General features: G+C 40.6%; 1 protein-coding gene across 1 annotated transcript in view; it reads right to left on the reverse strand.

Moving 5' to 3' along the window:
- LOC109971291 (E3 ubiquitin-protein ligase HECW1-like) overlaps positions 1 to 12991 on the reverse strand; it is a 54885-nt gene that overhangs the window by 20460 nt on the left and 21434 nt on the right. Inside the window, 4 exon segments of the mRNA XM_020619440.1 lie at positions 2981 to 3557; positions 3731 to 4704; positions 7225 to 7325; positions 7579 to 7721. Of these exon segments, the coding sequence (XP_020475096.1) occupies positions 2981 to 3557; positions 3731 to 4704; positions 7225 to 7325; positions 7579 to 7721 (1795 nt within the window).

Consider the following 12991-nt stretch of genomic DNA (forward strand, 5'->3'; position numbering starts at 1 on the left):
TACAAGATGTGAAAACAAAAACCACATTTCTGAGCTGAGGTCTGTCACTGTGAAATAAGTAGGTGTTTCCCTTCTTTTTGGATTATTATTATTATTATTATTGGACATATTTCATAAAACAATAGGGTTCCAACACCATAGGTATTTGGGCACCTCATGATGAACCTTAATGCAGACTACCTGTGTGTTCGTCTGCTGATTATTAGGCTAATCATCAGTGGGTATGACCTCTCACTGCACCATAGGTAGTTGTGACTGATTTTGCTGTTCTTCTGTACTTTTCTCAGCCTTTAAAATCTGCCTGACATTGCAATGTTCTGCTCTGAATAATTACTGAAAACTGAAAAAATAATGGGATTTATCAGTCAGCCTATAAAAGTCATGTTGTCATGCTTCACTGTACAGAATGATGGAGGTGTAGAGTTTGTTTTCACACTCATCTGCTGTAGGAAAGTTTCAAGTTACATTCACATAAAATATCAGTTTAACAACTGGTCATACAAGCATGCTACTGTGACACCACAGCTAGACTGAGACTTAGTCAAGCAGAATATGTTTGTCTTAAACATGTCTGGAGGAAAATTTTAACCATTATCTACAAAATATTAGGGTCCTGCTCTTAGCCTTATAATGGCAATTTCTGACTTGATAATGTCTGTGTGTAGAGTTTACTTATGTCAGCATGGTGCTTCAATTAGTCCTACTACGCACTCACATGATCAACACAATCTCCCCACAGTTGTATCCAAAAATAACACTTACACAGCTACAACTCAGCACTTACCACAGCATTACTCATTCACTTACTTTAGCTGCATATTGGCCTGCTCTCATGTTTACATCACGCTAGAGGAGGATTTTGTTTTCCTAACACATTTGTTCAAAATCATTTGCATTCATGATTTAAAAATGAATCTTAAATGAATTAATGAATCTTAATATTTGCCACTTAATTTATGTTTTTTTAATTATTGTGAATGCATCAGAACTTTCAAAATGTCAAAAAATTAATACTGATCCAAATGACAAATATAAACTAAGGGCTTCCGATAAACACACACTGTGGTGATCTAAAATATATATTTATTTAAAAAGAATAATAACTACTAGAAATTAATACCAACAATTAGAACAGGTTTAGTTTTTGATTCAATATCCAGAATTGGCTAAAAACTATGTTTGGAGAGAGAAAGAAAAAAAACATCTTCAGGCACAGAATGTGTTGGTGTGTTTTGAGCAGAACCAGAGAAAACAAGAACAGAAAACCATTTGGAAGAACAAACCTGGCAGGGAGTCTGGCAACATACTGATTGCACTTCAGAGGAGGGGCATTTCACTTTTGCTTTTGCTTTTGCAAAACTGTGTGTGAGTGAGTGTGTGTGACCTACTTTTCTATCACAGTCTGTAACAGCCACCATGTACAGTGCACAAATACAGTATAAAACATGCAGACATATTCAGTAAAACAAGCCCAGCCTCAGTTGAATGCTGGCCATACAGCTACTAAAACCAAGTATGTGAAGAATTTCCAACCACTTGTTTCTACTGGTATTAAGTGGTCTGTTTGTGCAGACTAGGCATTTTAATTATTTTTCTTTAATGTTCTTACGTTTATTTAATGAAGCTTTACTGTAACGGTAACATCTGTAAAAAATATTACTGGTATTCCACAAGCTATTTGCTCTGTGTGAATTAAATCCACATCAAATGCTTCAATATGAATATTATCATAGCTTTGTCAGTGTTGCTTTACGATACCTTCCTTTAAGGCATTATCACACCAGGAATATGCAAGAATTCTGGCTTTATTTATCTGTTAAATATTAATAGCTTTTTCTCCATATGTCTCCTTCATTAATGACTGTACTGTGCAAACAGGATGCTCTCCCACTCATTTCACAGTGAATGCCAAGATAAATCCTCTCATCAGCAATTAGATCAAATATAAATTTCTTCTTTTTTTTAACACAAAATGCCCCAAATAAATACCCCTATAAAAAGACTTCCGACTTGACTCCCATCTAGTACCTAATTGACTCCAACCTTGACTCTGACCCGTGAATAATGAGTCTGAATCATTACAGTAGGTTATCTTTCAACATTTCCGTCGGAGTAAAGTTTTAGTTTTGACAACCTTGTGTAATGTTTTTAACACATCACAGCGTGCATCTGCCAACTACAGGAGTAGAAGCTCGCTGCAGACTAACTGTGTGTCCATCAAGATATGCAACAAGCTGTGTCGGTGATGGGATCGTTACAAGATGTTGTAGCATTTGGATTCAGGGATTTCAAATCCTTGGAGCTTAACAGAAAACTGCCTCTTGTACAGAATATGGGAAAAAATAAAAGCCACGGGATCGATCACACCCAACCTGAAATCTTCAGGTCAGTGTCACAGATAACCTCCAAGTCAGGTAGTTAACGTGGAGTTATGTACCCTTATGTTTATGTCTCTGTTGCTGCTGTAATATGAGGTGTGTTGGCTCATATTAGACTCCTCATCTTTGTAACACAACGCAGCTGTTCAGGGTAACAGAGAACTTAACTGCACTCTGTATCTGCCAACACCAACTAGTTTCTAGTGTTTCTGGCTCACGGTTATTTGCTAATTTGTTATAATTCATGATAAACCATGTGGTGCTGACAAAGTACTGATTATACTCTAACAGTTGTCAGTTTATTAAGTGCACAACGCTAAAACTAAGGCAGTCTAATACTACCAGTCCTGCAACAAATCCTGTTGGTTGAAGGTGATACTGTTCAAGCCTCGTTGAAACTGTTGTAGAGGGGTAATGATGCCAGTAATGACGTCTTTCCCAGCAGGGCTCTGTGTGTGGTTCACCTGACATCTAAACTTTCTCTTTATTCTCTTCACTTCCATTATACTTATACAAAGCTCCTCAGCTGGCAGGACATTTTAACACAGAATGAAGCTGAGACTCCAGCAGACAACCAATGACAAAGTCAAGTTTTAACTCACTGATACTGTTCCCGTCGCTGGTCACGGCCACAGCTGGCTCCCCCTGCTCTCCCTTCCTGGCCTCCTTCCACCTCTCCGTTCTCCTCTCTCCTCTTGCCCCACCCACCTCCTGGCCCTCTGGCATGTGTCCGGTATCAGGTGCTGATGATTCAAAGGCACTCTCCTCATCTTCGTCTTCATCCTGGGAGGAAAACACTGTGCTGCCAGAGAATCTGTTGCTGTCCACTGAGGAGAGGCGAGTGTGGCCGCAGAAGCAGCTCCTCCCTTCATAGCCTGAGTTGCTATAGCATGATGTGCTATAACAAGAAGTGCTGTAGCAGGACGTGCTGTAGCAGGAAGTGTCACAGAATTCACACTCGTTTTCACCTGGAAGCCTGTGGGTGCTCCCATCAACTCTTCTTCCTCCTCCATTACTGGAGTCCCCCTCCTCACTCTCCGGGCAGGATGGAGAGATCCTCCTGACTGCCTCATGTCCTCCTCCTTCACCTTCCAGGAGCCGATTCAGCTCTGAAAGACGTTCAATAGAGAGGCTGCGGGGTAGAGACCGACGGCAGCAGGGACCTGGACATTCCCGGACCTGCAAATAAACACAGACACACATTTAAAGGGCCAATAATTATGTTCAAGCACAGGAGCTGGTCACAGAACTACGTTATGTAGTAAAACATAGGTTCAGCGGTATCCTGATAACCAAATGGTTAAGGGCCAAATTATGAATGTGAATTTTATTTGGGTTATCACTGGCTGTACCTGAGAGGGAGACTGGGTTGTATCCTCCTCTTCCTCATCATCCTGTCCCTCTTCTTCTATCTCTTTGGGGGTTTTGACTGTTGGTGATGTAGAGCTGATGTGCTGAGTGGTGTTTGTATTGTTTCCCTCCCCAGTCTCTTCCTCCTCCTGACTAGGAGCTCTGTGGTGAACTGAGGGGAGGCTGTGAAGAAGGTGATGAATCCAGATGTAATGGGATCGCGGTGTCTCGGGCTCGCCACAGGCTGAAGCGATTACTGTCTCCAGCTCTGACACCGGAAGGGAGCAAGGGCGGTTTTTACGGCGTGAGGGAGCATGGGCGTTGTAGGTTAAGAACAGAGAATGGCAAGTGCAGGGGGTGCAGCTTCGGTCTCCTCCCCCTGTTACCTCCTGTGGAGAACCTTCCGTTAGTTCTGCAGGAGCCTCTTGGGATGTTGTGTTTGTTTCTGTGGGAGCCTCTGCAGTAGTGGCCCCACTGTCTGTTCTTACTGCTACATTATTGTCAGAGTCTGGCTTTAGCTGTGTTTCCTCCACAACCTCGTCTTCTACCATTAACTCCTCAGTCTGGGTTGCAGGCTGCTCCTCCACTCCTTCCTCCTGCTGCCCCTCCTCCTTTCCTATCTCTTCTCCCTCCACTCTACTGCTTTCCTCCTGCTGCTCAGCCAACACCCCCTCCTCCACCTCCACCTGGGGCTCCTCCCTCACTGTGCTCTCCTCCTCCACGGTTCCATGCTCTACTCCCGGTGACACCTCAACCTCCTCTTTCTCAGTTGCAGGTTGGACCTCTTCAGGTGTGGAGACCTGAGCTATAGGCACAGAGGTCTCAGGATCAGAACGGGCATCCAAGGGGAGGTCAGGCATATCAGGTCCCACACTGAGTGTGTCATCATCAGGTGCATCAGCAACATGGTTGACATCTGCTGCATTTCCACCCTCAGGACCTGCTGGCTCTATGACCAGGGAGACTTCCTCATCATCTTAGAAAAGCACATACACACATTTTCATTAATGTCCAGCATATTTACTTTTGACAGTTGGTGACTTCAAACAGGCTACAGCCTTCCATTTGAACTCTCTATTGGCCCTTGGGTCTCCCTGCATGATTTTTATGTACTCAATGTAAGCTTGTGTGTTTTCTTTTGCTGTTGTAATAAATTGGAGATTGGATTTTGTCATGCCAACTTTGTCAGGAGCCTTACATATATAAGCTTTAGCTGTACTTTAGTATTTTGTCAGCATTGTACAGTAGCTGAATAAACCTTTGTGAAGTTAGGCCTACATTGCACTACCTGCAGTAATTTTTACAGTGCCTTGCGAAAGTATTCGGCCCCCTTGAACTTTGCGACCTTTTGCCACATTTCAGGCTTCAAACATAAAGATATAAAACTGTAATTTTTTGTGAAGAATCAACAACAAGTGGGACACAATCATGAAGTGGAATGAAATTTATTGGATATTTCAAACTTTTTTAACAAATAAAAAACTGAATAATTGGGCGTGCAAAATTATTCAGCCCCTTTACTTTCAGTGCAGCAAACTCTCTCCAGAAGTTCAGTGAGGATCTCTGAATGATCCAATGTTGACCTAAATGACTAATGATGATAAATAGAATCCACCTGTGTGTAATCAAGTCTCCGTATAAATGCACCTGCACTGTGATAGTCTCAGAGGTCTGTTTAAAGCGCAGAGAGCATCATGAAGAACAAGGAACACACCAGGCAGGTCCGAGATACTGTTGTGGAGAAGTTTAAAGCCGGATTTGGATACAAAAAGATTTCCCAAGCTTTAAACATCCCAAGGAGCACTGTGCAAGCGATAATATTGAAATGGAAGGAGTATCAGACCACTGCAAATCTACCAAGACCTGGCCGTCCCTCTAAACTTTCAGCTCATACAAGGAGAAGACTGATCAGAGATGCAGCCAAGAGGCCCATGATCACTCTGGATGAACTGCAGAGATCTACAGCTGAGGTGGGAGACTCTGTCCATAGGACAACAATCAGTCGTATACTGCACAAATCTGGCCTTTATGGAAGAGTGGCAAGAAGAAAGCCATTTCTTAAAGATATCCATAAAAAGTGTCGTTTAAAGTTTGCCACAAGCCACCTGGGAGACACACCAAACATGTGGAAGAAGGTGCTCTGGTCAGATGAAACCAAAATCGAACTTTTTGGCAACAATGCAAAACGTTATGTTTGGCGTAAAAGCAACACAGCTCATCACCCTGAACACACCATCCCCATTGTCAAACATGGTGGTGGCAGCATCCTGGTTTGGGCCTGCTTTTCTTCAGCAGGGACAGGGAAGATGGTTAAAATTGATGGGAAGATGGATGGAGCCAAATACAGGACCATTCTGGAAGGAAACCTGATGGAGTCTGCAAAAGACCTGAGACTGGGATGGAGATTTGTCTTCCAACAAGACAATGATCCAAAACATAAAGCAAAATCTACAATGGAATGGTTCCCAAATAAACATATCCAGGTGTTAGAATGGCCAAGTCAAAGTCCAGACCTGAATCCACTCGAGAATCTGTGGAAAGAACTGAAAACTGCTGTTCACAAATGCTCTCCATCCAACCTCACTGAGCTCGAGCTGTTTTGCAAGGAGGCATGGGCAAAAATTTCAGTCTCTCGATGTGCAAAACTGATAGAGACATACCCCAAGTGACTTACAGCTGTAATCGCAGCAAAAGGTGGCGCTACAAAGTATTAACTTAAGGGGGCTGAATAATTTTGCACGCCCAATTTTTCAGTTTTTTATTTGTTAAAAAAGTTTGAAATATCCAATAAATTTCGTTCCACTTCATGATTGTGTCCCACTTGTTGTTGATTCTTCATAAAAAATTACAGTTTTATATCTTTATGTTTGAAGCCTGAAATGTGGCAAAAGGTCGCAAAGTTCAAGGGCGCTGAATACTTTCGCAAGGCACTGTATCTTAAGATATATTAGCTGCTATTAGCTTCAAACAAAAGAGCAGGCTACAGAGGTCTAGTAGCCTCATTTGGACTACCCTGATTTTTTTTTTTCCACTGCCAGCTGACCATGAAATCGCTTGAGGACATTTATGGGACTTCACACAGCTTCCTCTGGAGCCATAAAGGGTTTTATACAATTGTCTTCACATATGCTATTATATTCCCCAACACCTGCAAAAACACTAATGTGGAGAATTAGTGGGGATCACCTTCCAAACTAGTACAGCAAATACACAAAAGTCTTCATCTTGTAATGTGTACTCTGAAGGGGAAAATGGGTAATGTGTCCATATGAACTATTAATTTCAGAGCAAATTCCTTAACTGAGACACACAAACTATTATTCAATTTTATTTTTCTATTTTAACCCTAGATTCATGGTTGAAATAACTCACAGATGACTTGAGAATGATTTAACTAGCAAATGAATGTTAACAGATTTCTTAATGGCCAAGAGGTGATATCGGGGTCGAAAAAAATGTCTGTCCATGCTGTTGGAAGGCACGATGCCTTATGTACCTGGGTGAATAGAGGAGGTCAGCTCAAAGCGGAACTGCAGCTGGCCACAGACATGATCTGTTGGTAGCCTGCGTCCGAGAGAATAACTCACGACCCGATCCCTGTAGACAGAAGACAGTGAGAGGCAGAGAAAACAAAATGAGGAAGTAGGAAAAAACAGGAGAATTGAAAAAAGCAGACATTGCTATGATAGAAGTGACTTTGACAAAACCTATGTTCAGATTGGTAATAAGTTTACAAGTAAAATCAGATGGTCATAGGAGAGTGCTTACAGCCACTCGCATCCATTATGTCATTGACTATCTGTGTGGGAAATAATAACCTCCGCATGAATATGTATGGTGTGTGTTTTACCCAATGGCATGCTTTTCCAGCAGCCTCTGGACAGGGACAGAGAGCTTTCCCAGGAAGCGCTTAATGATTGGCCTACTCTTGGCAAACTTATCCTTCACCTCAATCTCCAGGACATCAGTGGGCAGGGACACAAAGTTAAACCTCTGCAGCAACAAACAGACACAGAGGACAATGAATTTTAAAGATGAGAGCACTGCTCAATATAACTGGATTGGGTGATGTTTGATATTTGTGTGTGCACTACAAGGTAATCTCTTAAAATGACTTCCATATAATCATTTATTCATTAGAACATATAGTACAAGTCAAAAATATGTTCTCATATAGTAGATTCCTCACCGTTCGCCTTGATGATTGCTTTGCACACTACTGACAATAGTAAACAGCATCATGAGGTAGTTACCTTAATAGTTTTCAATTAACAGACCTGACTTAAACTGGTGTGACAAAAGTTAACTGGTACAATTTCTTAACATAACCTTGGCTATACCTTAGCAATAGCAGGTAATGGTCACAACCTTTACCACCATGCAGATTCTCAGTCCAGGTCATAGTAAGCTGGCCTTACTTTAGTAAGGTACTTTAGTACTTTAAGTACTTTAGTGTGTGAGCATGCTAACATTTGCTACACATCACACTTATTAAGGTTGAATATTGTACCACAGCTGGCATCCAAACTAGTTTTGCTAATGCTAAATCCTGCTGGTACATCTAGATGTTAAACTGTGCTTGAAAATGAAGACAAAAAAAAACTTTAATTCTTCAGCAGGTAAATGTGAAAACAAACTCTGTGGATACATCAGAGTGAAGTTCAAACTTCACAGTAAAGTAACAAGATCAAAAACATGTCCAAATGGGGGAGTTCACTCACAATCTTCACCTAACCAAAATTGGTGATAAGAAGCCTTGTACACTGCAACGCATTCAAATACAAAACTGAAAAAATCCTGTGTATTTGTGTTTATACTGCCTCATGATGGATAAAAATGTTCATCTAAATCTGTTTAGGTTTGGAAGCCTTTACTAACTGGGGATCCACAATATATATTTAGTCTTATTCTTGCAAAATGTGAACAAAGACCTTCACTTCCTTTACTGAAGCTACAGTGTTATATGGGATTAAAACATCTTTCCAGAGTTTTATATTGTACCAGCTTAAATTTTTTATTTTTTTTGCTTTTCCAATTAATGATGTACAAATGTGGTTTTGGTTCTGATGAAATTAATAATCTTCTCCCATTCCTGCCCCCTCCCATCACGCTCTCTCTCTCTTGGTGGGGGTCTGGTCACTGTCCAAGCCTCTTAAATGCTGTTTCACAGCCTTGGACTTTAACTGTCCAAATTCTCCAAATTAATCCTCCAAAATAAAATTCAGAGAGAAACACTGAGTGCAGATTCAAGTCATTTGAGACATTTTGCTAAATGTCTGGCATTAAACAAATATTAGTACAAATCTTAAGCTGTTTCAATCCAATATTTATATTGGTACTACCTTACAAAAATATACTGTTTTTGCTCTTAACAGAAAGGTTAGGAGGAGGAGGAGGAGGCCCTGGGGAAGACCCAGGACACACTGGAAGGACTATGTCTCTCGGCTGGCCTGGGAATGCCTCAGCATTGCCCCGGAGGAGCTGGAGGAAGTGTCTGGAGAGAGGGAAGTCTGAGCATCTTTGCTTAGACTGCTGCCCCCGCGACCCGGTTCCGGATAAGCGGAGGAAAATGGATGGATGGATGGAGAAAGGTTATATGTTATGGATGTGCATGATGAACAACTACCCATCCATTTTCAATGAAGCAAGACTAAAGATATTTCCCCCTACTTTATATCATGATTACAATTTCAAATATGCTACAAGTGACCACATGTGGAGTTTGGCCTAAAAATAAAACATTTCCTAAATGGGTATATACAGTACTTGCAATTTATAAAGTATATAACAAAACTGAGCACACTCCTGTGCAATGTCATGAAAATGTTGAATTAAAAGTGGTGTGGTTTTATAATAACTGTGTTGTTTATAAATTAAATTGTAGGGTATTTGATCCCATGTACAGTATAATTTAGGTTAGGAGATATAGGAAGAGCCATACAATCAATTATAGAATGCACAGTGGCCATCCTCCAAAAGTGCCATGCACAATTAGCTATTTACACAACCCGGTATTGAAAAACAGATGGGTAAGTACATCTTATTTAGCACAAAGAGTCTTTCAGTGACTTATCAGACAGTGTGAAGGACCCATGCAACCAAATTAAATTAGTTTGAATGTGGTCCAGTATGCTCAGTGTGGACCTGCATAGTGAAAACCATGAAACACGGAGATGGAAGTGCACTGATATGGAACTGCATGAGTGCAGATGACATTTATAGATGGCACTATGAACTGTACAGAAGAGAGAGGGGAGGCTGGGAGGAGTAGAGTGTGTGTTGCTGCAGCAGAAATGTACAGTGTTAATCTGTTGGAGGAGAAGTAAAATGAAGGTGCTGAGAAGGATCAGAGGAAAAATGGTATGAGGAGAAAAAAGAAGGGGAAGAGTTGGGAGAAAGATGAGGAGCAAGAGAAGCTCATCCCTATGATTCCAGTTTAGCAGTTGCGTGCCAATTTAGGAATGATGCAGCTCTCGCTACAAGTGAAGAATTAGACAATTTTATAAAGGAGTAACCCTTGAAGGCAGCTAGCTGGACCAATTTATTCTCTGAGCAAAAACATCTAATCAGAGACAGGGTTTAAAGGGAAACTCCACCAATAGCAGTGAGATAACCTTTGGATACTTGTGAGAACAGAAAAAACACATGGTTGAAAATTAACCAGCAGGAGCCAAAGTAGCTTGACTTTTACCACCTAGTATGAGTTAAGTTCCAACAATCCTGATCCCATACATCCCATAGTGCACCAGTGACTTTTGACTATGCACAGATAGAATGCATCTTATTAAAGCGGATTGTTTATATATCTACCCAGCAGATTCGGTAATTATTCAGAGCCACAGCAAACCTTCTGCAATTCTCTTATACAACAGTTTGAGATGTATTTATAATGACAAGTACACTCTTGGTGTTTAAAATTGGTGGACTGCCACTTTAATTACTTTAATTAAAAATGAAGAGGACAGCTTTATTACAGTTTAGATTATGGGGAAAACAAGCAAACAAACTTTTTTTATGAACCCAGTCATTGCTGGGCCTCATAATATCTGCCTAAATCCCACAAGCTCAGGTCTTGCTAAAAGGAAAACTCTTTTCTGGAATTAGCTTTCTGCTACTACTGGCCCATCGAGAATCACCTCAGCCAAGGGGCCGACGGCCAGTTCAATTGCCTACACTATCATCACATTTTGGCAAAAGCTCCATCATCAGAGCTTGATGCTTTAGTTGAAAGATCTTTAGTCCAGCTGTTATTCAGTATAGAATAGGTAAATGTTAGAGGAAGTAACAGTATGCATACTGTATCACAAACATGCTTTGTTTTTATGTTCCTGTGACATCTGAGAATCATACTATGTGCCCAGATCATCAGATCAGAACAGATCAGATCTTCTGTTGAATTCTCTATTGGAATATAACATTAATAATATATAACATTATAAAACATTACCACTGCACTATTGTAAGTAGTAATGAAAGTGGATGCAGAAAAGCAGGTAATGGATGCTCATTTCAGAACCATATAGCAGTATGAGCTGCAGTATAATATGACACAGTATGAGGCACAGTATAAGTTTTCATGTCTCTCTCCACATGAAAGGTACTGATTCTAACATTTACTTGCTTATATTTTGTATATTATGCATAATACTGTCGCACACTATTGGAATGCTTGCACTGCGTATTTATCTAAACTGCTGACTGCGCTGACATATCAGGCAACATTAGTGGTATCTTTGCACAATGCTCTATATACATAGGCCCATTGGCCCTAGCCGTCATGGTTATGACAACATATGAGGTCAGTGTGAGGTTTAGGATTAAAACTGGGGCCAAGTTGGACCCATTAATTAAAATATTTACACATCCTAATTATTGCTGTTATATTTGAATAATATATTAGATTTTAAAATTTAATTTTACAATCTGAGCATGTAACATGTCATGAGCTGAGCATGCCCCTCACAGAGTGAGGAGCATGCTCATGGTGTAACTGCATGAATTTTTCTTGCTGAACCAATTTAAAATATGTCCACATTCACAGAAACAAGAAAATTTAAATATGATGACTAAGAAAACTAAAAAGATGGACTAAATCAACTGACCCATGACCATGCTTCCCTCCTGTGAGTCTAGGTGCTGCCCAATGCAGGGGCAAAATGCAAATCTCTAAAGAAAAGAAAAAAAAAACACACTAATAAAAAACTGTACAGAGTGGTCACACCTTGGATGAAATTATTTTGAATATGAGAACACATTCCTACATGTGATGATCTGTATTTTCATTCTGCCTGGTTTGTTACAGTGATACTTTTCCTGACCTACGTTGTTCTCATCAGGTTAACATTTGTGGCAGGTTTAAAGAAATTCCCTCAAATAATTCTTGACATGTTGCGTTCACAAGAATGGGCAGGCCTGTCAGTCGGACTGAAAACCTGATGCCTCCAGCCACATCTCTCCCTGGCATGGAAGCATAAAAAGCTACTTAAACACTTTTTAAGCTACAAAAGAGTAAAATTCTCCAGTCGATCAAACCAAGCCAATCATTAACCAAGGCAGGCCAACTGTGATCACACTTATGTAATGTAAGAATCTGGCTGTTGGGGAGACTAAATAAAAGGAGTGGCTGTACATGGGCAGAACAACAACCTACAGTAGTCATTGACTGTGATAAGTGAGAACAAAAGCAAGTGAGTGAATGAGTGAGTGAACAACAAAGTGTCGTTCTGGGGTGCGGTGCTTGGTGGAAGCACTGGGGCAACATCCAGCTGCAAGGTTTGTGAGTGGGGCTAGAGGTTAGTGAGAGCAGGGGAATTACTGTAGGAATACCTGGTCACTTCACATCCTGAGTCCCTCCTGCTGCATATTGTGTCTCCCTCACTACAGACACTGTTGACTCAGCCTATGTTTAAAAGGTTCCTTTCTGCAAATTCTTACTACATTAATTTATGTTTATTGTTATAATGATTTTAACTGTACAAGTCAAACTTTCAAGGTAACAGCAATAACAGGAGCCCTAGTCAGATGCTACGTAAACCCTTTATACAAGTTTCCAGAGATGCATTTTTGTCAAGGCATATTTTGCTGGTGCTTTTTTTATTTTATTAGAATTGAGTCAGAATTCAAACTCTCAAATAAGTACTGGATGGCAGTATACTGTAGCTGGTATGCTGACTGAGCTAGTTTCACATGAAGACCCATTAGAGTTATATAGTACTAATAAACAAGCAGAGCTCCACTCAACATGGAACCTGCTCAGAAAAAGA

Source organism: Monopterus albus, unplaced genomic scaffold (genome assembly GCF_001952655.1).
Source record: "Monopterus albus unplaced genomic scaffold, M_albus_1.0 scaffold219.1, whole genome shotgun sequence".
Taxonomy (NCBI): Eukaryota; Metazoa; Chordata; class Actinopteri; order Synbranchiformes; family Synbranchidae; genus Monopterus; species Monopterus albus.